The 27,904-nt window shown below is 49.7% G+C and overlaps 2 protein-coding genes across 5 annotated transcripts in view; both read left to right on the top strand.

The window, feature by feature from the left end:
* The window catches only part of AP-1sigma (AP-1 complex subunit sigma-2), a 524,179-nt gene that overhangs the window by 454,931 nt on the left and 41,344 nt on the right, over window positions 1–27,904 (top strand). The gene's annotated exons all lie outside the window — the stretch shown is intronic.
* LOC144123206 (uncharacterized) lies at window positions 508–7,196 on the top strand. 2 transcript variants are annotated; one of them, XM_077656078.1, is made up of 4 exons: window positions 508–814; window positions 6,644–6,658; window positions 6,823–6,861; window positions 7,021–7,196. In XM_077656078.1, the coding sequence occupies exons 1-4, from the start codon at window positions 550–552 to the stop codon at window positions 7,113–7,115; spliced, it is 414 nt and encodes a 137-aa protein (XP_077512204.1). In that variant the 5' UTR covers window positions 508–549; the 3' UTR covers window positions 7,116–7,196. The 2 variants fall into 2 exon arrangements, with proteins under 2 accessions (XP_077512204.1, XP_077512205.1); XM_077656079.1 differs by lacking the exons at window positions 6,644–6,658; window positions 6,823–6,861.

Here is a 27,904-nt window from a genome sequence, read left to right as displayed (position 1 = left end):
GGCCGTCTAGACGCTCAATTCTATCAGATTAAAAGCAAAAAAGAAAAGAATAAACTTTCGCGCTCCAGCACCAGCCTTTTCGTTTAGGCACTACGATCTAACGGGCGTGCTGCTGCATATGGTGCTTTTAGCATTTTAGGAGAAATATGAAACGAAAACATGCGCGGAACATACTGGAACAATCACACACGCTCAGTCTTGAATTTCCTGTGGTAGTGCAACAAACTATACCCGAGCCGTCAAGGTTTGCATTGGGCTCTGCGATAAAGATAAGTCGCGTCGAATCAATTTCCAGAGGGGTTCGGTGGCAAAGAGAAGTTAAAAAGTCCGGATGAGACGGCAAGCAACAATTTCTTGGCTACATATTTATTGCACACAAAAATAAGCATCGTACAGACAGCCACCGATCGCCAAGATGGGGGTAGTCTTAATTGCCCGGCTACTTGAGAGCTCCTCTCAGATACCGCTGGAATGACCTTAACGCACATCTCCGACTGCAAACTGCAGCGCTCGCTTTTTGAACGCGTTCGGCACCGTAAGGACGACGCGATGGCGGACGACGAGAGCGGCGCGGTGACCGCCAGCCACGCGGCGTTCAAGGCTCCGGCAGCTGCTCGGTCGCCGTTGGAGGAGAACGCCAGCCCCATCGGCGAGGCGGCCGACGACAGCGCCGGCGGCGGCCCAGCGGCAGGAGGCCGAGGCAACCGTGCGCCGTACTTCGTGTCGTGCTCGGACGCCTGCTTCTGCGCCTTCTGCATCCTCTTCGTGGTGGCCCTGAGCTTGTCTTTCGCTCTGGGCATCGCCTACGTACAGGGTATGCTAGCACCCGCAGTATACACGGCCACTCTCACAAAGAGACCACTGCACCGACGTCATAACGCGATGCAGGAAGCTGCGCGTTTATCCAGTTCAATTATCGCATCCTGCTGTGCGCGGTCCGCCGTCATGGCGTCCACGACGTCGCGCGCAATCCCTCTGTCCGCTTCCCAGGCGGAACAAGTGCAACACAAGTTCCGCATCACGCTGTACAAACAAACTCATGGTTATTTGTCGTATCCTGCAAAGTAACTGTGACGTAATATTTGAGACCACCATGGTCGAGACGCTGTGCACGCTCTGCTATACACAGCAAAAAAAGTTAGCTCCTTTAAGGGCGTAGCACTGTTTTAAGCACCCCTTGCACACCCTTAAGTTATTTGTTTCATTTCGAAAAAGGTGCTTTGAGCAAGGCGATCCTTTAAGGGTACACAGGTGCACAGGCGTTTCAGGTGCACGGGGTACAAGGGAACATAAGGGTGCACTGGTTCTCTCGGTCTTCGATACCTGATTTAATATCTGCAGCGGGTCCTTGGACCCAAGATATTAAACTTAATTTTGGAACATGGCGGTGTGCTTGGCTTGAATTAAGCACTCTGGCACGGGTCGGCCCGGTATTGCACTGCCTCCAGGATCGGCCCGGGGCGTATTAGCGTGCGCCTTTTCTTTCTATCTTTGCTCTCCTATCCTTTACCCCTCCTACTTTCAGCACGCGGCAGCGAGCGTGGCTCGGCTTGAGCCAGTAGGCAGGCCCGTGCGCTTTCTTTTTCTTTCTTCCTATCAGCAAGAACAGCAGCAGCAGTCTCGGTCTTCGTGAACAGTTTTGCAATTGTGCATCGAGCGTGAATCTAATGTGACGTGAGCTGTTCCAGCTTTCATAAAGGACAGGCGCAGGTTTGATGCGTTCAGTTATGACTGCACCTTGCACCGCCATGATTTGAGCATTAGCTAAATTTTCTTAGCTCAACTGCCAAACGCAAGTGACTTCTAATGGGGGCCAGCCTAAAGAGCATTTAAACTTGGATGAAAACTTAATGGGCAATTATAGCGGACACGGCAGTGGTTTCGTTCTCTTTCTAAATGCATTTTAATGACGCACTCAGCCTGTTTGTGTTCATTTGGCTGTCGTTGTGAGAGCGGGTTTGTTGAAAGTTGGCAGCCGTGGAGGAACTTGTTCTTTTTCGAATATTTTATTGAAAAAAAAAAGCTCCGTGATCATGCGGACATTAGAAGTACTTGCTGTTGGGCTAATTGGTTCACTCCACGGCAAACATGTGCAGAGAGGCCATGAAAGACATATCGTGGTATTGAATACACTACATATTAAAAAATTGCATTTTTAAAGACGTTACATTAATGAAAGCACCCTTCAACACTTATTTTTTTCTTGAATTTTTTTAAGGGTGCGCTGAGCGCATTACCACCGTTAATGCACCAATGCACGCTTCAGAGGTGCACGGGTGCAAAGATGTTACAGCTCCTAAAGGTGCAAAGGTGCATAAGGGTGTAAATGTGTCCGTAGACATCTTGAACACCTTTGCAGTTCTTAAGTAAAGCGCGATTTTAAAATGATGAGATATTTGAGCTTTTCATTAAATGACAGCTCCAGCTTTGTAGCGTGCAGCTACGACTGCGATTTGTACCACTATAATGCCATAAACTGAACTGCTTTAGCAAAACTGCTGAGCATCGCTGACCACAAATGGGGGCTCGCTCAAATGGCGTAAAGCCACGCCGTGAACACCACGTAGACATCATGAATGGGACTCCACCACAATCAGGCTCAGACTCGCCGTATCGTAATTATAGTTTACAATGCCATAATTCCAGTGCAACGTTAGACTGGTCGTCGGCAGGTTATTGTAGGGAATGTTCAGCTTCCCTCCAAGAGTGCACGCAAAAAAAACTGACCGGCGTGTCCAGGTGGTTGAAATTATTCAGGAGCCCTGCACACGGCAGTTCTTCCTTTACTTCCTTCACCCCTCCTTTATCCCTTCCTTACGGCGCGGTTGGGGTGTCGCCGAGATATAGAAAGATACTGCGCCGTTTCCTTTCTTCAAAAATCAACCTATTTATTTATTATTTATTTTAAAATAATCAAACCTCGCTGAACGGGTGTGATAACCATAGTTTGCACCCTTCTAGTAGGGTGCGAGTTAGAGACACGGAAATTCACGGAATTCACCCTTAAATGCGAACTTTTTTTTTTTACAGTTGTAGGGGAAACGTATCTCTGGTGCATTTTGAAAAGTCGTCAGCAGCTTTTTGTAGGGACTGTGCAGCTTCTCTAAAAGTGCACGCAACGCAAGAAACGATCAGCGTCTTTGAAAGCAGTCGGTATATGTGCAACCGTAAAACAATCGACCTATGAAATTGCAAAGCAGTCGGCTAAACGGTGCAAGTGTACCTATTACACACGCCCCATTGTATAGGCGTGAGATCCATTGTTCGGACCCATTTTGGGGAAGAGGGGGTGGTGCAAGTTAGACGCAGACGTGGAAACGCACTCCCAGTACTTTTTTACTATGTATACTCTCCGCTGCGCACAGACCATACAGAGTCAAGCTAACAGAACATATGCTTCAGCTTTCTGTGAAATTTATCACCGCACTTAATAAACATGAGATAACTGAAGTGCGTGTTTAAATTTGGATAGTCGACACAGAATGTCCTTTCCAAACACCAAGCCCAACACTGCTTTTTTTCGTGACTGGTTTTGTGTCAGTCATATGCATGGTAAGCCCAAGCTTGTTACCACCGTGGGAGCGTCATCTACGGCATTCAGCTGCTGAGCACGGGGAAGCTACAGGAAGCGGGAAGAAACTGCTTCCTAGGGCATTTCCGTGTTCGAACCCGACCGCGCCGGCCGCGTTTCGATGGCGGCGAAACACTAAAGCCGCTCAAGTGCGGTGCGATGTCAGTGCACGCTAAAGATCCCCAGGTGGTCGAAATTATTCCGGAGCCCTCCACAACGGCACCTCTTTCTCTCTTTCACTCCCACCTTCCTTCCTTACCTCACGGCGCGGCGAGAAGTGAGACAGTCACTGTGCTTTCATATACTGATAACCAATCACTTTCGCCAGCCGCGATGATACTGACACCAGATGAAAATAATAATAATAATAATAATAATAATAATAATAATAATAATAATAATAATAATAATAATATTAATAATAATAATAATAATAATAATAATAATAATAATAATAATAATAATAATAATAATAATAATAATTTCTTCTTGGGGAAAGGAAATGGCGCAGTATCTGTCTCATATATTTTTGGACACCTGAACCGCGCCGTAGGAGTGAAAGAAGAAAGGAAGAAAGAGGTGCCGTAGTGGAGGGCTCCGGAATAATTTCGACCACCTGGGGATCTTTAACGTGCACTGACATCGCACAGCATACGGGCGCCTTAGCGTTTTTTTTTTATGGAGGAAAAACGCTAAGGCGATCGTGTGCTGTGCGATGTCAGTTCACCTTAAAGATCCCAATTGAAAACTGAAATTAAAAATTGTTTTTTTTTGAGGAAAGGAAATTGCGCAGTGATTGTCTCACATCTCGATGGACACCTTGACCGCTCCGTAAGGCAAGGGAGGTAGGTAGGAGTGAAAGAAGAAAGATAGAAAGAGGTTTAGTAGTGGAGGTCTCCTGAATAATTTAGACCGGATATTTAAAGTGCACTGACATCGCACAGCACATGCGCGCTTTTCCGTTTCTCCTCCATCCAAACGCGACTGCCGCGGCCGGGTTCGAACCTGGGAACTCCATCTCAGTAGCCGAGCGCCTTAACCACTAAGCCACCGCGGCAGGTTTAGACTCCGTTGATTTCGAGGAATACCCGCCGCAGGGGCTCAGTGGTTACGGCGCTCGACTGCGGAGCCGGAGTGCCCGGATTCGAACCCGGCCGTGGCGGCGGCAACGAAATGAAAAGGCGCCCGTGTGTTGTGCGCGATGTCAGTGCACGTTAAAGATAATAATAATAATAATAATAATAATAATAATAATAATAATAATAATAATAATAATAATAATAATAATAATAATAATAATAATAATAATAATAATAATAATAATAATAATAATAAATAATAATTGGTTTTTGGGAAAGGAAATGTCGCAGTATCTGCCTCACATATCGTTGGACACCTGAACCGCGCCGTAAGGGAAGGGATAAAGGAGGGAGTGGAAGAAGAAAGGAGGAAAGAGGTGTCGTAGTGGAGGGCTCTGGAATAATTTCGACTACCTGGGGATCTTTGACGTGCACTGACATCGCACAGCACACGGGCGCCTTAGCGTTTTGCCTCCATAAAAACGCAGCCGCCACGGTAGGGTTCGAACCCGGGAACTCCGGATCAGTAGCCGAGCGCCCTAACCACTGAGCCACCGCGGCGGGTTGTTAAAGATCCCCAAGTGGTCGAAATTATTATGGAGCCCTCCACTACGACACCTCCATCATCGTGATTTTACACGAAAAAAAAGCAACCCATTATAGAAGCCTCTGCAGCCAGCCTTCTCTATAGTGTTAAGTACTAACGACTGCTGTACAAACCCCTGCAAGGTCGACCCAGATAGTATGCACAGCACCATCGGAGAATGCTACCGGAGTATGCGAACCTGCACGGCTACGCGATGGCGGTTTCCCGGGTTCGCCTAATTACAGAAGAAAGCAAGGCTATCCGGAACTATGACGTGTCTACAGCCAACACCACCTATACTATGTCTAGGTGGCGTTGCTACAGGAAAGGCAATGTAGAATACATTATAATCCCTAAAATGACACCGTAGACAAATCGAAGCTTTTGCATCGATAGAAATTTCAGCGTTTTTTATGAAAGAAGCTGCTTTCACTGCAAACGGAGGTATCATAAGCTAGAATAGCAAAGAAAAGGGAAATGACAAGTATCACCGCCAGCGAACGTTTTCGCAAACAAACTCAGGTTACGTCAAAACAGTGTTCTTAGTTCGCGAACCACTGAGGCTAGGCTGCACCACCATCCTCTTCCATACGGTGATCAGGGATTCATTTTCCGTACTTACGTTACGAGTTTCAGTACACCGGTAGGAAAACGTTTAAATCAAATTTGCTCGGTATCAAAAGATGGATTGACTGCTGAGAAAATTGGTTACATCAACATACCACTGACAACACCTGATCCCAGGGATATCCAAATCATCGCCAAATATCCAACACCTATGAATACTTACGAGGGATATCCGTGGCAAGTCTTTGTTACAGATGTTATGATGCGTTTTGCGTATGCTTGTTGTTCAACATGTCATGGTCGCCATGACAGCGTGTGATGCGATGCATATTTTACGCATAAAGCTGTCAGCGGTGGGCCCAGCTGCACCATTGTAATCAGCCGCAATTTTTTCTACACGCGATTTAGCGCAGAAGTCATAAATTAGACCGAGTATTTTTCACGTGGGCCGAACAAGTTTTTTTCTCTTGGTCCTGTAAAAATGTCCAGGGAAATTTACCATTATTTGAGCAATATAACCGATATGTCCTTGTTAAGGCCTGCGAAAATCCTCAGGGACTTCCTACGGACCTCCCTTGGATACAGAAAGTGGGGCGAAAACGATATGCGAGGGATGTCCGCGGGAGTTTCCCGCGCTTCCGGGGGTTCTCAAGATTTCTCAAGGACGTCCCTTGGATGTCAGTGTTGTCACTGGGAAAGCACAGAATCATTTTACTAAAAAAAATTTAATGGAATTGTCCTCAGCTAGGTCCCTTGCAGATGCTGTAAATTCTGCACGTGGAACGTCATAGAGGAATAGCGAAGAAACAACTGGCATTTTCGTTTTCTCTTTTTCCCCAGGTGCCAAATTAGTGCGTAAGTACACAAGAGGTGCATCCTCAGTACCGTCGTTATTTTTCTGGACATTATTTTCCTTTATGCGATAAATTAATTGGCGGCCGGTCACTAAAAAGGCCGTGACTTTGATTAGGATGATGATGGCGGCGGTGGTTTTGATATGCTAAACCTTCTGCGTGCAGATGTGCAGGGGGACGTGGTAGCCGCTCCTGGTGCTGCGAGTAAGTTACACTGGAAAGCTTGGGCAGGGTAGAGTGTATACTTATAGAATGGTTTTGTAGTGTACTCTGGTGAGTGCAAAAGCCTGCGCACGTTCATTCAGCGCGCGGTCTTTTGGTTTTGAGCTTTAATTGACCGCGTACTTTCGTTTTCTCTTCCAGATTACAGCAGCATACTTTCGAGCGCGCTGGCAGGCCTGAGAAGGCACGGGGCGCCTTTCGCTGGTTCTACTAACGGCACTTCCGGCGTCGGTTGACACAAGCGACCGCCACGGAGAATGGACTCCTATAGCTTGTGGGTATATAAATGTGTGGAAGCGTGCATTAAGCAAGCGTATACGGGGCACGGATTGTTTATGCATCGGGACGTGTGCATATATAACTACGCGTCTTCTTTTTACTTTGACAGTATTGTAATAAATCACTGTACTACATTTCTTTTGAATGACTGCACTAATATAGAGGTGCACGGTGTGTACCTATGAGGTGGTACGAGTCTTTCTGTACTTGTCTGTGCGTGTAAATAGCAGAAAGATCTACTCCCTTTGACAAACAATTTTTACGCACTTTAATGCTTTGAGGCGAATGCTCGAGGGTGTGGCTTGACTACCATACATCAGAGTGTTCCGTATTTATCATCCTCCTGCGCAAAACAACTGGTCTATTTCGGATCAAGCACAGACCACAGGGTAGCTTATGATAGTCTGCGTTATGCGATAAATAATTGAAACATTGGAACTTGCCTGAACTGTTCGGAATCGGCGAAAACTGCCGTCGTCTGCGCAGAGAATTTCGCCGAAGCGGCGGGCCTCTCGTGCTCGCATAAAAAAAAATCTGAACTCTTTACACTCAGAAACAAGCCCAGAGGCGTACACCTCAAAAACTACATTCCCCCCTCCCTTAAACGTATGCGTAGGAGGTTTGCAAGTGAAGGAGGTATCCACCATACGCATCCTAGGGCTATACATGCAAACCAACCACGAAAACACCCAGAGTGTTGACAAACTTTAAACCTACTGTCAGTATGACGACGAGACTCATCAGACGAATAGCCAAGCGCAGACGGGGCGTCAAGGAAAATGATATTTGTCGTCTGGTTCAGGCCTTCGTTCTGAACAGAGCCGTATACTCAGTCCCCTACCTCCGCCTCTATGCAGCGGAGAAGAATAAAATAGATAGTACCATCAGACAAGCGTACAAGACCGCCCTCGATTTACCGCGTCGCACGTCAACAGAGAGGCTCTTAGGGCTCGGCATACACAATACGCTAGATTGACTCTGCGAAGCACACCTCAGGACACAAGCGGAGAGACTCTGGAGTAGCATGCCAGGCCAACACACCAGACAGACCTCTCCTGTTCCATTAAAGTCCCTCCTCCTCCTCACTCGTACGAGTGCGGGCAGCGCTATTCTCTCCCATCTAGGAATGGGCAACGCACCTCCCAGAGGATACGCGAAAACTCGGCTACCGAAACATATTCGGAAGAACCTACTGAGGGCAGGATTCAGAATAATGGGGGCCCTGGGCTAAGCGCATGCAGGCCCCCCTTCCCTATACTGACCCCACCTTGTTGCCTGCTACGCTAATAGGAATATGCCGTTTCATTTTAATTGCACCAAATTAAAAAGAACGAAGTGCGATCAACGCGATTATTATTATTATTATTATTATTATTATTATTATTATTAGGAACACAACAAAACTTCCTTGAAACACGTGCTGTTGTAAACACCAACACATATGTTCACTTTGTGATTAATCTGCATTCTGTTTTCGCCAAAAGCTAGGCTTTAAGGGAAGGTTAAGTGCACTCAAGCCGAACAAGAACTTCGAAAACACAGCTCAGATGTCGATCCTTCTGAAGCTATAGGCTTTGTTTGCATCGCTATGTTTAATCCCGAGAGGAGACGCATGGTTGTATCCAAAACATTCTTTATTAAAATTCAAACATCAGACTGCAGTTATCGTTATACAGGTTACTCTATCAATATGCAATAGATATATACAATACTGAAGGCAATACAAACATCATAAAAATGCACTAGAATACAGATGAAAATTGCCAACTGTAATTACAAAACATGATTTGAAAATATTTTCGTTAAAGGTAAGACAAGCAAGGACGACACCAAATAAACGTGGCGCTATCAAAAACAACAAAAATACTGTTCTTTACAAGCACACTAAATATCACAAGAAGAACAAACAAGAGACGGACAACGAAGATTTTCATATCTTGAATTACACTGCTCAGCGTTTCATTGCCAACGTGGAGGCTGAGAGGCGACACAACGAACTTATTGGAACTATTCATGTAATGCGTAAACAGTCCTCTTTTAAAATGGCGTCTTTCGCGCCTTCGCTTTGGCGAAATCGGATATAGTCTGTTCGGAGGATAGATCGCGGAGGAAGTCAATTTAAATGGAGATGATAGCAAGCGAGTTCACCTTGCCGTCAAGGGGCTCGAACGAAGGCGATTTTTTTTCAGCGACAACTTGGAAAACGATCGTTCGGTCTCACAGTTTGGCACCGGTATGCTTGAGTACATTCGCAAAGCAATAGAAAGGTTCGGAAACATCAAAAAGCTTTCTTTCGTGCAGCAACTTCATTATTCACAGGGGACTCGTGTCCTGGCACACAGAGTTGTGCAGAAAGTTCGCAAACTGAATGATTTCAGCGGAAAATGCTAGCTCCAAATCATTTTTGTAGGTTTTCACCAACTTTTCAGCCTGCTGTGCCAGAGAGGCCTCGCTCCAAACTTCTGTCAGCAATTTTAGGAATCCGACCCTTTCGCAGAGTTCAGTGTAGGCAGCCTTTCGCACTCGCAAAGCAGAGCCTGGTCTTTCAAGTACAACATTGTAGGTCTGTAGGATAAAGCGCACTATCGCTTTTTACGTCAGGGTGCTTTCTGAAAACGATGCGTTTGCCCTCATCCTGATGATATTGATTGGTACTTAGCGTGCGTGCTCTCTCTTCGAAGGTATCAAATAGAGGTCGCCAAGAATTAACAAAGCCTTCTAGAGAGCTCAGCAGATCTACAGCAGTTGAAATGTGTAGGCCTGGTTTCTGAAGTGCTACGCTCGTTTTGTCAAAGCGCTCCAAGATTTCACTGCAGAAAATCGCCATGAATGCAGCCTCTAGTTTTGTCATTTTCTTGAAGGGCGAGTGCACTTCGTTCCTAGTGTCACCGTTTTCTTCCTCGTTCATTGATATAGCTTCAAGGCAACACAAGACTGCATTGAAAATTTTCAGAATGGCCTTACATGATTCATCATGTCTTGACCACCTGGTCTCAGACTTTTCAAAACAAGCTGCCAGCCAGTTCCGCCCATGCTGTAGAAAAGATACCTCCATCGCTTAGGTGAGACAGCAAAGAACACATACAGTCTCAGAATTACAGTGAAAAATTTGACTGCCTCAAGGCAACTGTCAACGCTACACACGCCAACTAAGTTCAGTGACTGACCAGCACACGGCCGTGACATGGACTGCCAATCCGTTCAGGTGTTTGATATGAGGTTGCAGTCCTTTGTATTTTCCTGACATATTACTCGCATTATCATAAGCACCTACTATCATCAATTGAGATGCCATTGGTCGTCAAGTGGGACATCACAGTATCGAAATGATACAAGCCGGTATGTGATTCAATTGGAACAAATCCAAAAAAGCCTTCATACATTTTTCATTTAAATAGCATCATAAAACAACCGACAACTGCTCAATGTGAGCAAGGTCTGGAGTCGAATAAAATATTAAAAAGAAGTATTTTGCGCGTTTCACTTCGTCAACGAGACGTTCCTTGACAGCCTTGGCCATACGCTCCATAAATTCATCACAAATTATTTTTGACAGATACGATGGGTGACATTTTCCTTTGTTCCCGTAGCGTTTGATGTGCTCCTATAGAAAGGGATCAAACTTGGTAATCCATGGCCTCGAGCACTCCCACATAATTGCTATTTCTCGGTGAACCAAAAATCTCCTCACTGCCTCTAAACGCTAGGTTGCGCTCAGCTAGAAGCTTAACTACAACGACTACGCGCTTCAACGCCTATGTCCAGTAAGCGGTCTCAGTGTCAAGATTCTTAACCACCTCCTTGTCAATTGTGCTGCTCGAGTTAGAGCGGGCGAGCCAAGCTGCCACGCAGTTCCGGTGCTCGACGCTATTTTCATGTGCGCAAACCTTTTCTTCTGCTCTTTTCCAATCAGAAAAGCCGTGCGTGGTGATAGCACTGGGGTTGCTTGAAATCGAAAAAAATTTGCACATGAAACAGTAAACGGAACCTTTGGACTCCGAGTAGATTAACCAGTGTCGTTCGTACGCCTACCCATTTACAGCCTTTCGCACGAAAAGATGAGGTGACATATAGCGTTTCTGAGTTTAGTATTGCCTTTCGGAAGGCGGAAAATTTTCTGCCCGATTCTGAAAATACAATGGCCCTTTCTCAAGGCATACACTCCGAAAGCTGTCAGTAATAACGTCCGGCCACTTAGCAGGGTCTCTTCTGAGAATCTCATAACGTACCTCTTCTCTTGCTGCGGGGGTGTCTGTATTTCTTTGTTGCCGCAACGAGAAGCCGTCTCATTCGTCCTCTCGAGGCATACTTTGTGGGCGGGATTTGAAGCCAAACTAACAGGAAACAAGTGGGTCCCTTCTTGGATTGTTGTTTCCTGGCGCTGGTCAGTCGAAAAAGGCTCATTGGGGAGGTTTGGAACCTGTTGATCAGTAGTAGTAGAAATCGGGCGTGGTGGACCGGGCACCTGGAGCTCTGTGGCAGGGGCTCGGCCGAGTAACATTGACGTTGCTGACTCACGAACAGGACAGGGCTCGGTTAGCGTCGGTTGCTCATAAACATGGATGACCGAGGTTGGCGCCGTTTTCACAGGATCCAGAAAAACAAGATGTGTAAAACCATGCATCTTGCTAGGAAACCGTGGTGATGGAGTTGGCAAGTCTTCCACAGAAGCACAATCGGTACTATTGGGAGTTTGACACGGACTCTGGGCAGAACGATCATACTGCTCCGCGGAAGCTGCATTCAGTAGGTACTTTGTCATCTTTGGTAGCTTCTTTTCATGCTCTTCTCTTTCTAACTTCGCCTTTCGTTTAGACGCACCACTTTGATGCTGCCAATCGAACATTTTCGCATGAATGGATGCTAATTGTTCACCGCACCGGGCACTTCGTCAGTCCGACGTCACCGCAGGTGTCCAACGGTGGCAGTCCCGATGACTGGCGCACGCTGCCTGGATGGTCCGTGGCTGGCCGAGTGGTGCGTCCCCGCGGGGGCTCCTCAGCGGGCGCGCTTATACAAGCTTAACCGGCGGCTCGTGGCTGAATCGCAGCCCGCGATCAACTTTCTTTCATAGACGCGCGACGCGTCTGTCGGTTACTAGCGCCAAAGCAGGCGTTCACATACGCAGAGTTCCTTGTACAAATTCCCTCCTCCTCCGTGAAAAATCATTTCTTCTCCCGTTCCGGTCTCGTCTTCCTATTGGCTAGGAGCAATCGTTTGTTCTGGGAGGTTCTCGATTTTTATTTCGCCCCGTCGACGCCGAGCGCGAGAACGAAGGGGAGAGGGCGACTCCTAGCGCGGGCGAAGTTACGCGCCCTCCGGCGCCTCTGAGTCATCTTTTCCTACTTCTTTCTGGAAAGTTCAGCGGCCAGTCTGACGTACTTTTTCCGTCGAGCACGCGCGAGTGTGCGCAGTCACTAGGCAGGAATGGGCCCCGGAAGCAGGCCTTTGTGTCCAGCTCTCGAACTTGGCCCTTCACTCGTCGACAACCATAGCCCAAACAGTGAACATTCCATGCCCCCCGGCACGCGGACAAAAACACGTGTGACGTCTTCTTTCATTTCCTGCCTAGACTCGGCCTTCAGACTCATCATCTTCTGCTATCGGACTCATCCTCCCCCGCCCAAATTATCATCACTGTAAAGGAAAGTCGAATGGGAGGCACTGTTGGGTACTGCAGCACATCCTTTCTATGAGAAGGTCAGTAATAATAATTGGTTTTGGGGGAAAGGAAATGGCGCAGTATCTGTCTCATATATCGTTGGACACCTGAACCGCGCCGTAAGGGAAGGGTAAAGGAGGGAGTGAAAGAAGAAAGGAAGAGAGAGAGTTGCCGTATTGGAGGGCTCCGGAATAATATCGACCACCTGGGGATCTTTAACGTGCACTGACATCGCACAGCACACGGGCGCATTAGCGTTTTTCCTCCATAAAAACGCAGCCGCCGCGGTCGGGTTCGATCCCGGGAACTCCGGATTAGTATAGTCGAGCGCCCTAACCACTGAGCCATCGCGGCGGGTCCGCAAAATTCAACTTTCAATTTTCAGTTTCCTCTTCTTTCCCTCCCTCCTTTATCCCTTCCTTTACGGCGCGGTTCGGGCGTCCACCGAGATATGGGGGCGGTTACTGTGCTTTGCCAACACCCTCTATACTGCTTTGCGTGCTCGCCACTCCATCCGGCATGACGTCACACCGCGCGGCTCGCCGCCGCCGCCTTTGGTATGACGTCACACCACGTTCCTCGTCGTTGCGCTCGCTTCCGCTCTCTTCGCCAGCTGCGTCGCATGCCTGATAACATGTCGGAGGTTTGAAAAGGAGAGCTCGCATGCGCCGCAACCACAGTTGCGTCGTCTTTAATGCGACAACATAGCTAGACAGAGTATGGTGGAGCTGCCATAAAAAAACGTAAACCAATAAGCTCCTGCCTGTACCACTAAAGTATCACAGGCTTGACCCAATCGTAATATAAATGAAAAGGCCCGAAGGCAATGTTGTGCTTTTGCCACCCGCAGGTGGGAAAATAAAAAAAATGGGGTAATGCTACTAAGCGACCCACAGCCGGGGAAGCGGGCCCGGGGAGACTCCCCTGATCTCCCCTGGGACGTAGCGGAGGGGGTGGGACATAGGTTGTGGGAATGGGACTGAGGGAAGGGTTATGGGTAATGTGATGGTAATGGGGACAGCTAGATATTGACCCTCATTTTATCATCGCTCGACTCCTGTCTGGCCAGGACAGGGAGGGCGTCGATGTTGTCCAATGGTGCGGCTCCACTCACGGGATGCCTGACCACCCAACGACGCAATAGCTTCGACTCGGAGACAGGGAATCCTAACCCGGGGCAGCTGCCTCGGGCTCCTCCACGACTTTCAGGGGTCCGGTTCGGACTTGCGTAACGCTGCCCAGCTACTAACCTGGACTTGCAATCAAGATTAACCAAGGCTAACCATGGTGTGCCTTAGTTTTCGCTACGTATATCCTGGCATAGCCGAGCTAAGCCACTGCCAATTTTCTCTCTCGCTCCCTAGCCCCTACTGCGCATGCGCCACTAGTAGTACCGAGCCACAGGTGTTCCGCCGCTGCGCAGCGCCGCGCCTTTCCTCGAAATCCAACTTTCAATTTTCAGTTTTCTCTTTCCTCTTTCCCTCCCTCCTTTATCCCTTCCTTTACGGCGCGGCTCGGGTGTCCACCGAGATATGTAAGACGGTTACTGTGCCATTTCCTTTCCTCAAAAACCAAACAAAACAAGTGAGCCGACGGCGTTCATAGAGTTCATTGGCGTTGACAACTTTGCAAAGACCGTTCATTTTCACGAAAGGAAATAATAATAAAAATAATAATTGGTTTTGGGGGAAAGGAAATGGCGCAGTATCTGTATCATATATCGTTGGACACCTGAACTGCGCCGTAAGGGAAGGGTAAGGGAAGGGTAAAGAAAGGAAAGGCGCACAACCGGCTCCGTGGGCCAGTGGAGACCTCAATCTCACTTTCGCTTTGTATATCCTGCATTAGCTGGGCTAATCCAAATTAATTTTTCTATTTTTCATCTCCTCAAGGTGCGGTCAAAGACCCATTTCTCAAGAGAGAGAGAAAGTGAGAGTAGCAGTATTAAGTGGTTTTTATTAAAATAACAATAAAAAGGATGGAAAAGAATTTTGCTAGCCCCGGCATCTGCCATCGATACTGAAACACCTGAGCTGGGGCAGCGGAAATAAAGGATAGCAGGCAGAATGGAGAAATGAAATGAAAGAGGTGAGGGGACAGGAAGAGAGGGTAGGGGGCGATGTAATATACACAGACTATTTACACAAGAAATGTGTCCTGGCTGTGCACGTGATTAGTTCATGATGGGACAATAAAAACGCGCACAGCAGTATGTTGCCTACAAGTGGAGTGGGACGCGTCCAGTTGTTAATCGTCCAAGATGGAACTCGCGGAGCGTTCGGTCACTGCGTGTAACTACCTGGCGGAGAACATAGGCTCACCAAGGTTAGCTCACGGGTGCACTCACTGCCCTGCGGCCACAATAGCGTTTTGAGGGAGTCTGGTAGTATGCCCAGCGCTATATAGTCCGCAAGCATATCGCGACGAGCATCGGCGTACGCGGCATAGTGAAGGAGTAGGGGCTCTAATGTTTCCACTGCACCGCATCCGTCACACACATTACTCGTCGCGATTCCGTGACGCTCCCGTCGTTCCCCGGGCCACACGCAGCCAGTACGCGCGCGAAGGATCATTGCACGTTGCGACCGCGTAAGTGCGCGACAGCCGTTGATGCTGTCGATGCGCTCACTTCCTGCGATGCGTGGGTCGGGGTGCTGCTTTCGGAGATGGCCGTGGATGACCGCACGCAATGTCCTCCAGCACAAGGGGCAGATCACTGGGAGGTAGGTGATGTGCGGCGGTCGCGAGATCGTCAGCTTCTTCGTTGCCGGCGATGCCGCAGTGACCGGGCACCCACTGTTTTTAGGCGCGGCGCATCCTCTCTGCGCGAGGCGCTAATGTCCCGCACTAGTGGAGTACCGCGGCCGTTGGAATGCAGGCGGCTGAGGGCGGCGCGGGAGTCGCACAGCAGAGCACTCCTGGGCGGCGGGGGACAGAGGGTGAGCAGCAGGTCCAGCCCGAGCCGGACCCCCATCAACTCCGCCGTGGTGGAGGAGCCCAGGAAGGTTGCGTGTTGCTGGCTGTGCAGTCGCAGGGCGGGGATGGTAGCCGCCGCTGGAAGGGAGCAGCTGTCGCGGGCCACTGAGCTGTCGGTGTACACGAGGAGATGGTCCTGGAGCTCCTCGTGTATGACGGCTCTGGCCAGCTGCTGCACAGCACAGAGAGGTGTGCTCCGCTTTCCCGCGATGCCGACATCTCTCGCTGTACCTCCGAGGCAGAAGGCCAGGGCGCGCAGGAGCCGTAGGGGGGTGAGCCTTGAGTCAATTGTTCATACTCGAGCATCATCGCGCCTATTAGTGAGCGCGGGTGCGAGCGCATACGCTGCAGCAGCGAACCGCCGTCCGGTGCGCGGTGAAGCCGGTCGACGTGATTCAGTGCTCTGCGCGCTGCTAGGACCTCAAGTGGCCACGCTCCTGCCTCGGCCAACGTTGCGGCGCACTACGAGTTTTTGGACAGGCCTAGGCACACGCGAAGGGACTTGCGGTGCTGGAGCTTGGGCTTCTAGCACGGCTTGCGCACCGTGACGAGCGGAGACGCATAGAGCACCGCCCCCAAAGCTGTGGCATTGTATAGCCGCAGCGCGGCTTGCTGGGAGATGCCCTGGCCTCAAGCGGTGAGCTTGTACACGGCGGCGGTGGTCCTCTTCATCGGCAGTCAGGCCTTCGTCGCCGCGGGGCGAAAGGAAAGGCGCCAGTCGATGTCAAGGCCAAGGTACCGCATCGATTTACGCCAAGTAATCGGAGTCCCGGCCAGTGACAGTGGCGCAAGGTCCGCGCGCGAGCGCGAAACGCAGGCCATGACCACCGATTTGTCCGCGCTCAGCGACAGACCAAGGCCGCGCAAGCTGGCGTCGATTGCGGTCAGAGCTTCCTGAAGCTATGTCGTTTGCATATATGGACATGTACACATGGTGTCGGCCGCTCGTGGGGAGGGATGCCGGCACCTCTGACATGACCACATTAAACAGAAATGGTGATAAGACAGCCCTGTGGCACGCCCAAGTTCACCGGACGAGACTCGGAGAGGTTGCCCCCTACTCGTACGGGCATGGTGTGCCCACTCAGGAAGCCGTGCACGTATCACAAAAGGCGCCACGATCAGTGAGAGAAAAGTGAGTGAGTGAGAAACAGAGAGAAACCAGAGAGTGAGAGAAAAACTATTTTTGGAGATGAATTCGGGCCACGCCTGGGTCTCCGCACGACCACACTGCACTTGAAATTTTTGTGGAGGAAAAACGCTAAGGCGCCCGTGTGCTGTGCGATGTCGGTGCACGTGAAAGATCCACAGGTGGTCGAAATTACTCCGGAGCCCTCCACTACGGCACCTCTCTCTTCCTTCCTTCTTTCACTCCCTCCTTTATCCCTTCCCTTACGGCACGGTTCAGGTGTCCAACGATATATGAGACAGATACTGCGCCTTTACTTTCCCCCCAAAACCAATTATTATTATTATTATTATTATTATTAAATTTTTGTGGCTCTAAGGTTCATAACACTGGCAGCCCGGCCGGTGGAGATGGTCTGCTCAGCCGGATCCTCCGAGCGCAACAGGCTCTCCCAGTAGTCCCAGGTACGTCTTGAGGCCCTCTAGGCCGCGCGGGGAAGGGTCCGCCTGGCAGAGGGAGAGGATGTGGAGGTAAGAGGCGAAGGGTTCTGGGCACAAGGTGCAGGCAGGAGTGGCATTTTACCCCAATAAACCGAGCACCAGACCAGGGAAAAGCTTGTACCCATTGTATCACCGGTGGGTGCCCGACAGCATTGGGGATCGAACCCCACACCTCCCGTATGCGAGGCGGATGCTGAAACGACTAGGCCACCGTTGCTGCTGCTGCTGTTGCTGACAGGAAGAATGGAAAGGGAAGTGCACGGGCCTGCCCACTGTCTCAAGCTGAACCACAATCGCTACCTCGTGCTGAAAGTAAGGAGAGTTGAAAGATAGGAGTGCAAGGATATAAAGACGCGCGCGCGCTATTATCACCCGGGCCGATCCAGGAGGCAGTGCAATACCGGGCCAGCCCGTGCTGGAGTGCTTAAAGCACTCCGCCGCATTCCAAAAAATAAAACACTGCCGCGGTGGCTCAGTGGTTAGGGCGCTCGACTACTGATCCGGAGTTACCGGGTTCGAACCCGACCGCGGCGGCTGCGTTTTTATGGAGGAAAAACGCTAAGGCGCCCGTGTGCTGTGCGATGTCAGTGCACGTTAAAGATCCCCAGGTGGTCTAAATTATTCCGGAGCCCTCCACTACGGCACCTCTATCTTCCTTTCTCCTTTCACTACCTCATTTATCCCTTCCCTTACGGCTCGGTTCAGGCGTCCACCGATATATGAGACAGATACTGCGCCACTTCCTTCCCCCAAAACCAATTATTATTATACCTCTTGGTCCAAATAGGACCCGTAGCAGATATTAAATCAGACATCAAGTATGGACCGAGACCATACTAGGGCTAGAGACACAGGAAGCATTGCCAGAGTACCGCGTTCCATCTCTCAACGCCGCTGGATTTGTAGGGTGCACATGCTAGGCTGCCGCTGACTAGTACGTACGTGTTTGCAGTACAACAATCCCCTTTGTGATGGCGTGTTGCCTTCGCACTGCAGTTATTTTTAGGTGTTTATTTAGGACCCTGCATATTTGACAGAGCTCAGATCATTGATATCCTGACCTAACACTTGAAAGGAACGGGAAGCGAGAATTTTTTCATCTCGCTTAAGCAGCACCTTGTGCACTCATGCAGGTCCTAGAGGACATCCCAGATGTGTAGAAGATAGCCGCTCTTTGCAATTAATCAGTGGATTCGTTCTGACAACACGAGCACATGTGACAGCCATATAAGTTCTGTGCTCGGGGGCACGGGGAAGGCGAATGCGTTATTCTCTGAAATGCTTTCTGGTCAAATTAGAGCTACGACGGCTGCGGGGGACCCGCTATCTTCACATTCGTCAGCAGCCACAAACGCACCGCGAAGCATGCTCTCGTACCCCCTGGTCAACTCTACGCGTCGCTAAGGTCAGTCCAAGCCACGCGCTTGGGCATCTGTGTGATGTTAGTTTGCGGGCGGCGGCACATGAAATAAAATTGAAATCTGTCTCACATCTCGGCGGACACCCGAACCGCGCCGCGAGAGAAGGGATAAAGGAGAAACTTAGAGAAGGGCGGGAAAGGAAGAAAGAGATGCCGTAGTGGAGGACTCCGGAATAATTTCGACCATCTGGGGATCTTTAGTAAAACTTCTATATGGGCTTGTGTTGCATTTTGAACCAAGGAAAAGGTGCAGCGCAAAAGCATGCAGCCACTCAAGAAGAAAGGACAAGACACAAGCGCTGACTGACAACTGAATTTTATCGAAGAAAGGCACGTCTTAAATAAGGTGAGCAACAGAGGTGAAAAGGAGGAGAGCAAACAATCTAGAAAGGTAGCAGCAAGCCCAAGCACCCATGAAGACATGAAAAAATGAAACGTCAGCTGCTTCTAAAAAGTCTACCTCTGCTGCAAAAAGTGATAATGAGGGAGTGCTTATGGAAGTGTCGCCATATCTCTTAATATAGTAAGCTTCCAGGCTAACACGCTCAGTCCTGTCGGCACTCTTGCCTAGAATTCGTCTCAGCCAAACGAGCCACGCATCCTCTGCACATTCGTGCGCAACCAAAGGTGCGTACTTATCTTTTAACTGACTTAAATTTCGGGCATGTTCCCCCAATCGTTCCTTGATGCAACGGCCGGTTTCGCCTACATAAACCTTTCCACACGTCGTGGGAATGGCATAAATCACGCCCGTTGAGCACTTGACAGAGTGTCATGTCGTATCTGGCATCCTCTTTTTTTGGAGTCGCAAATGCGTGGGCATAACTTTCCCAGCTTGTTGGGTGCCAAAAATACAACGGACACACCATGCCTCTCGGCCACTTTCTTGATGTTGTGTGAAGTCTTGTGCAGGTATAGCACAAGACTTGGCACAACGTGCGCTGGCATCGCACAGCATACGGGCGCCATTGCGTTTCGCCTCCATCGAAGCGCGGCCGCCGCGGTTTGGTTCGAACCCGGGAACTCCGGATCAACTAGTAGCCAGGCGGCCTCACCACTGAGCCACCGCGGCGGGTAAAGTACGTATAGCGAACTCGTCTTTTTTAAGTGCATGCGCTAGGACTTATGGTGGCCCCGCATCAGCCGTTGTGTCGGTCTCTGTCTGTCTGAAGCCGGTTTTGCGGTAGGCTGCTCATGATCACCTACCCAGGTTATATATATACCTGCGGTGTATACACACACACACACACACACACACACACACACACACACACACACACACACACACACACACACACACACACACACACACACACACACACACACACACACACACACACACGCACACACACACACACACACACACACACACACACGCACACACACACACACACAGCACACACACACACACACACACACACGCGCACACACACACACACACACACACACCACACACACACACACACACACACACACACACACACACACACACATATATATATATATATATATATATATATATATATATATATATATGACATACTTAAAACATAGTGACTGGCTAGTTAGTTCTGCATACTGGAAAAATTGCAGCGCAGCAGTAACAAATACGAGACGAGAAGGACGCAAACACAAGCGCTGCGTTTGCGTCCTTCTCGTCTCGTATTTGTTACTGCTGCCCTGCAATTTTTCCAGTATGACATACTTGGCTGCTTAAAATAATATAGAGCGAAGTATACACTTCGTTTAAGGCAACATTTTTATTTTGCTCGTCGTTTCGATAGGAGGACCGATCTTTTTTTCAAGAGTGATTTGCTTCATTGGTGTCTCCCTTTATTTGTAGGGGTTAGACGCAGAGGAGGAGGAAGAAAATACAATATAGAATAAGAAATAATATACAAAAAGGAAAAGCAGGAAAGAGCACCTAGAGCTCCCTCCTTTATCCCTTCCCTTATGGCGCGGTTCAGGTGTCAGCCGAGATGTGACAGAGATACTGCACCCTTTCCTTTCCCCAAAAACGCGGCGGCTGCGTTTTTTTGGAGGCAGAACGGTAAGGCGCCGGTGTGCTGTTCGAATTCAGTGCACGTTAAAGGTCCCCATAATAATAATAATAATTGGTTTTTGGGAAAGGAAATGGCTTAGTATCTGTCTCATATATTGGCGGACACGTGAACCGCGCCGTAAAGAGAGAGATAAATGAGGTAGTGAAAGGAGAAAGGAAGATAGAGGTGCCGTAGTGGAGGGCTCCGGAATAATTTCGACCACCTGGGTATCTTTAACGTGCACTGACATTGCACAGCACACGGGAGCCTTAGCGTTTTTCCTCCATAAAAACGCAGCCGCCGCGGTCGGGTTCGAACCCGGGAACTCCGGATCAGTAGCCGAGCGCCCTAACCACTGAGCCACCGCGGCGGGTCGATCCTCTCATGGTCGAGGTTATATCGGTGCCCTCCACTACGGGCACCTCGTTCTTCATTTGTTCTTTTACTTCCTCCTTTATCCCTTCCCTTACGGCGCGGTTCAGGTGTCCAACGATATATGAGACAGATACTGCGCCATTTCCTTTGGCCCAAAACCAATTATTATTATTATTATTTTCCGACCACGCAAATCGACCCTCATTTTTTTAGTGCACCAGCACTATTGCCCGTAGTCATGAATTTCGCTTGGGTGTATTCCAAGCAACGCCACGACGCCATGACCTTGAAGCGCGTGAGAGAAGCAGGTGGTGATGCGCGCGTCACGTGGATTATCGACCGGGGAGGTGGCGCGGTCGCGCAGCTGCAGCCAGTAAGGGAGAGGCTGCGGCCGTGTAGCGTGCGTCAGCATCTGCCTTGAGTTAGCGTGCGTTCCGCAGGTAGCGTGGGTCTCTCGCTTGGCACTCCGGACGTATGAGCGTGTGTAGCTCGCGCTCCCTCAAGCACTGCTAGCGCATCTATACTTCGCATTTGATTAACTGTGAAAGTCATCTGTCTTCCGTGTGAGTGTGTGTGTTGCACATAGCGTGACTTATTTTTTCAGGTGAAGTTGGCATCTTTTATAAGTTCATATCGCAAAGTGGGTGCTTATTTATACCAACTTTCGAATATAGTAAGAGTAAACAATACTTCACGAAAAAGCCGCCGTGGTGGCTCAGTGGTTATGACGCTCGGCTGCTGACCCGAAAGACGCGGATACGATCCCGGCCACGGCGGTCGAATTTCGATGGAGGTGAAATTCTAGAGGCCCGTGTACTGTGCGAAGTCAGTGCACATTAAACAACCACAGGTAGCCGAAATTTTCGAAAAAGAAAAGAAAAGTTAGGAGTACCTTCATAGTAAACCTATATAGTCCCCCAAGGCAGAAGAAAGCGGACTTTATAAAGCTCTCGCCGGGGCGAGCAGGCTTGCCGGGCTGAACACCCTAGATATAGCGGGAGACTTTAACGCTAAGAGCCCGAGCTGGGGCTACCCCAAAGACGGAAAAGAAGGGTCGTAATATCTGCGTAGCTGCAGAAAGCATCAGATGCGAGCTCCTCACAGACGAAAATCAACCAACTAGGCAGGGGAACAGCGTCAGCCCAGGCACGTGTCCCGACCTAACCTTTGTCAAAGGAGCAAAACAAGCGGAATGGGAGAATCCGCTAGAAACCCTGGAAGCGACCATCACATCATAAGAATAAGCCACCGCAGCAGATAACGTCAAGAGAAAAATTGGCACGCCCGCCTCACGGACTGGGGACGCCTTTAGGCACCACTGCCGGCAACTAGAGGGCAACCTTACCTCGATAGGAGAGTGGTCCCAACAACTTAAACAAATACAGGAAATGTATACTAAGGAGGTAGATCGTACAGAAGAAGCACCAGAGGTGGACAGAGCGGCTACTCAGGCTATGGGAGACAAGACGTTGTCTTATTAAGAGGTGGAAGAAACAGAAATTTAATAGGAAGCTAAAGAAGATAGCCGAGGTAACATCCCAAGCAGAAGAGTACGCAACACACTTAGCCAGGCAAGGGTGGCAACAGTTCAGCACTTCGCTGAATGGAACACTCAGTCCGGCTAAAACGTGGCGGATTCTAAAGGCTCTAATGGATCCTACCAAGACTAAAGAAGAGAGCGGAAAAGCCATACAGAGACTAGTGCACCAATATCAGGGAACAGACGAGCAGCTCCTCGATGAAGTCAGAACCAAATGCTACGGCACAGATGAGCCCAAGGGCCACGAAGGAAACTACCTTGGAGAAGAAAATCCAGATATGAACAAGCCCATCACCAGAGAGGAAGTCACCGCGCCAATGAGAGCCATTACGAAAAACACAGCGGCAGGAGCAGATAGAATTAGAAACTCTCCCATAAGAAATTTAAGCGACGTAGCGGTGGACCAGTTGACGGCCTACCTAAACAGACTATGGGAAGAAGGAAAGATACCAGCTGAGTGGAAGCATGCCGTAGTAGTCATGATCTCCAAACCAGGCAAGAAGCTGCAGATCGAGAAACTCAGACCAATTTCCCTCACTTCTTGCCTAGGAAAACTGTACGAGAGGATCGTCACGAGACGCATCCAGCAACACCTAGAAAACAAGAGGCTCTACCCGGACACCATGTTCGGCTTCAGGGCGAACCTCTTGAGGCAGGACGTACTTCTGCAGCTTAAAGAAGAAGTCCTGGAGACAATGCCCAAACAAGGGGAGAACGTAGTCATGACACTCGACATAAAAGATGCCTTTGACAACATCGGCCACGCCGCTATAATCGAGGGGCTAAACAACACCAACTGCGGGAGAAGAATCCATGACTATGTCAAGGACTTCTTGACCAACAGAACGGCCACGGTGGGACTAGGGGAGCTGAAGAGTGACGTCTTCACCACCCAGAGCAAAGGAACACCCCAGGGCTCGGCCATCTCGCCCATACTCTTTAATGTGGCGATGATCGGCCTAGCGAGAAGACTCAGCAGAATCCAGGGCATCCAGCACGCGATGTACGCAGACGACATCACGGTCTGGGTGAACCATGGATCCCTGGGGGAAAAGCAAGATCTGCTACAACGAGCAGCAACATGCGTTGAAAGATACGTGAAGAAAAGAGGACTAGCCTGCTCTACAGAAAAGTCCGAACTATTGAGGGTAGGAAGACATCCCACCGACGCGCCGCTCGAAGTGAAACTAGAGGGGCAAAACATCCCGGAGAAAAACATAAGAGTCCTAGGGATGTGGCTGCAAGCAAGCAGAAAATGCAGCCACACACTCTGCCTGCTCGGCAAAGCAGAATGATAACCAGAGTCTCCAACTGAAGACATGGAAGGAAAGAAGAAGACATGCTAAAACTAGTATGAAGCCTCATAGTCAGTAGGGTCATCTACTCGCTGCCATACCACCCCATGATCAAAAGCGAAACGGAACAGGCAGAGACAATCCTAAGGAAGGCATACAAGACGGCACTCCACCTACCAAGAAACACATCGAATGAGAAGCTGCTACAGCTAGGAATCAGCAACACCTTTGTGGAGCTGGCAGAAGCACAGCACGAAGCACAGCTGCAACGACTCAGAAACACGGCTGTAGGAAGAGCACTCCTGACAAGGTTGGGCCGCGACCCAAAGGGGCATCTCGATCGATCCGCCGATATACCCGACGAGATCCGTAAAACCCTGCAGGTCAATCCCATTCCGAAAAACATGGACTCAAATCTCCACGCGGCCACGAGACAGGCGCGGGCAGATTATGTGGAGAGGTACTTAGCCAAATTAGAAAACACAGTTTTCACGGATGCAACCATGTATCCATGGAATAGACGCGAAAGCTACTACAAGACAGCTTCGGTGGTAGTTGATAACGCAGGCAATCTAATCACCTGCGCAACTACACGTAGCGTCAGGATAGCGGAAGCAGAGGAGGTCGCTGTTGCGCTGGCAGCGGCTGAGGGTTATCGAAAAGACGAATCATTGGTCATCCTAACGGACTCAAGAGAGACATGCAGAAACTATACGAAAGGTAGAATCTGCAGGGCTGCCTTAGCTATCCTCCGCGAAGCAGTACACGTCAGAAAAACAGCAACCCACAAATTAATCTGGATTCCGGCACACACGGGGATAGAAGGATACGAAAGGGCAGACAGCTTGGCTCGAGAGATCACGTACCGAGCCGAGCGGCCATACGCCCTGGGACAGCGCTTCACCGTGGAGATCGGATTTTAAGAATACCTAAACTATCAAAGAGGCAGGCGAATTAGATACTCCCCGTCACATAAGGGCCTCACACAACAAGAAGCAGCTAGTTGGCGGAGGCTGCAAACGGGAACATTCTTTAACCTACGTATACTTAGCAAGATGAATCCTACACAGTATAGGAGCACATGCCCGTGGTTCGGGGCAACCCCCACGCTTTACCATATAACCTGGCAGTGTAAGCGAAACTACACGTTCCAGCAACACAAAACCCCGAGTGCGGAGCAGTGGGAGAGCCGGCTTACCAGCTGCGAGCTCGCCGCCCAAAGGGCAATGGTGCAGCACGCAAGCGAAGCAGCGCGACACAGTGGTGCCCTGGACTAGGGGCCCAACCCTGCTTTGAAGGTCGAGTCTGCAGCGATGCAGACGAAGACCGAACGTTAAACACTTAATGGACCAAATAAAGTTTTCTCTCTCTCTCTCCCTCCCTCGGAGCCCTTCACTACGGCGTCCCTCATAGCCTGAGTCGCTTTTGGACGTTAAACCCGCATAAAACTAAAAAAAAACATATCTGTCAAAAAAAGGGACATCGGTGTCAGGCCCGCCATTTTTGTGCAATTTTGCCAGCAAGCCCGGAATGGATGGCAAGGCATTGGTCTCCTGCAGTAGCAGGGCCCACACCTGGAGCTTGTTCATGCGAAGTCGAGATTTCAGCTCTCCCAGCTTTGTGGAGAGGGCTCTGCAGTTCCATTGGAGCACACCAGAACTACGTGTACTGGCCATTTTCGATTAGGCTTCCAAGCGTTGTAATAGAACTGATGTCAGGTCAGATAACTGGTTCACCATAAATCGGAGGAGGGATGTTGTTGAGTTATCCTGCAGTGATGCATGCAGAAGACCTGGTAGAGTCTGCGAAAAACGCATGAGGGCTGGACGTAGTCGAAGGCTCTGCAGCATTGATTGGCGTGGAGTGGGATTCCACTGGTTGTCTACGGCGAGCAAGCAGTTCACGGCGTTGCCGTAGCTTAGAGACCTCGGCTAAAAGGCGTGAAATTTGGTGGCATGGAATGTTCATTGTTCGGGCCAGGGTTGTGGAAGAGTTAAGTGGGAAGTTGGAGAGCTGGACACAAAGGCTTGTCTCCAGGGCCCATTCCTGTCTAGTGGCTGCGCACCCTCGCGCGCGCTCGACGGTAAAAGTAGGTGAGTCTGGCCGCCGAACTTTCTAGAAAGAAGGAGAAAAGACCCTGAGGCGACGGAGTGCGCGTATCTTCGCCCGCGCTAAGAGTCGGCCCCTCCCCTTCGTTCTCGCGCTCGGCGTCGACGGGGCGAAAGAAAAATAGAGAAAGGAGGGAATTTGTACAAGGAACACAGTGCGTATGTGAACGCCTGCTTTGGCGCTAGTAACCGACAGACGCGTCGCGCGTCTATGAAAGAAAGTTGATCGCGGGCTGCGATTCAGCCACAAGCCGCCGGTTAAGCTTGCATAAGCGCGCCCGCTGAGGAGCCCCCGCGGGGACGCACCACTCGGCCAGCCACGGACCATCCAGGCAGCGTGCGCCAGTCATCGGGACTGCCACCGTTGGACACCTGCGGTGACGTCGGACTGACGAAGTGCCCGGTGCGGTGAACAATTAGCATCCATTCATGCGAAAATGTTCGATTGGCAGCATCAAAGTGGTGCGTCTAAACGAAAGGCGAAGTTAGAAAGAGAAGAGCATGAAAAGAAGCTACCAAAGATGACAAAGTACCTACTGAATGCAGCTTCCGCGGAGCAGTATGATCGTTCTGCCCAGAGTCCGTGTCAAACTCCCAATAGTACCGATTGTGCTTCTGTGGAAGACTTGCCAACTCCATCACCACGGTTTCCTAGCAAGATGCATGGTTTTACACATCTTGTTTTTCTGGATCCTGTGAAAACGGCGCCAACCTCGGTCATCCATGTTTATGAGCAACCGACGCTAACCGAGCCCTGTCCTGTTCGTGAGTCAGCAACGTCAATGTTACTCGGCCGAGCCCCTGCCACAGAGCTCCAGGTGCCCGGTCCACCACGCCCGATTTCTACTACTACTGATCAACAGGTTCCAAACCTCCCCAATGAGCCTCTTTCTACTGACGAGCGCCAGGAAACAATTCAAGAAGCGACCGCCTTGTTTCCTGTTAGTTTGGCTTCAAATCCCGCCCACAAAGTGTGCCTCGAGAGTACGAATGAGACGGCTTCTCGTTGCGGCAACAAAGAAATACAGACACCCCCGCAGCAAGAGGCACGTTGTGAGATTCTCCGAAGTGACCCTGCTAAGTGGCCGGACGTTATTACTGACAGTTTTCGGAGTGTATGCCTTGGGAAAGGGCCAGTGTATTTTCAAAATCGGACAGAAAATTTTCCGCCTTCCGAAAGGCAATACTAAACTCAGAAACGCTATATGTCACCTCATCTTTTCGTGCGAAAGGCTGTAAATGGGGAGGCGTACGAGCGACACTGGTTAATGTACTCGGAGTCCAATGGTTCCGCTTACTGTTTCAGGTGCAAACTATTTTCGATTTCAGGCGACCCCAGTGCTTTCACCACGCACGGCTTTTATAATTGGAAAAGAGCAGAAGAAAAGGTTTGCGCACATGATAATAGCGTCGAGCACCGGAACTACGTGGCAGCTTGGCTCGCCCGCTCTAACTTGAGCAGCACAATTGACAAGGAGCTGGTTAAGCATCTTGACACTGAGACCACTTAATTACTGGACAGAGGCGTTGAAGAGCGTAGTCGTTGTAGTTAAGCTTCTAGCTGAGCGCAACCTAGCGTTTAGAGGCAGTGAGGAGATTTTTGGTTCACCGAGAAATAGCAATTATGTGGGAGTGCTCGAGGCCATGGATTACCAAGTTTGATCCCTTTCTATAGGAGCACATCAAACGCTACGGGAAC

Source organism: Amblyomma americanum, chromosome 3 (assembly GCF_052857255.1).
Source record: "Amblyomma americanum isolate KBUSLIRL-KWMA chromosome 3, ASM5285725v1, whole genome shotgun sequence".
Classification (NCBI taxonomy): Eukaryota; Metazoa; Arthropoda; class Arachnida; order Ixodida; family Ixodidae; genus Amblyomma; species Amblyomma americanum.
The sequence above is the reverse complement of the archived record's forward strand: the minus strand, read 5'-3'. Positions and strand labels throughout refer to the sequence as shown.

Coding starts and splice junctions, on each gene's coding strand:
- LOC144123206 (XM_077656078.1), top strand. CDS start 550: ATGGCGGACGACGAGAGCGGCGCGGTGACCGCCAGCCACGCGGCGTTC. Junction 6,862..7,020: donor AGCCGCTCCTGGTGCTGCGA/GTAAGTTACACT, acceptor TTTCTCTTCCAG/ATTACAGCAGCATACTTTCG.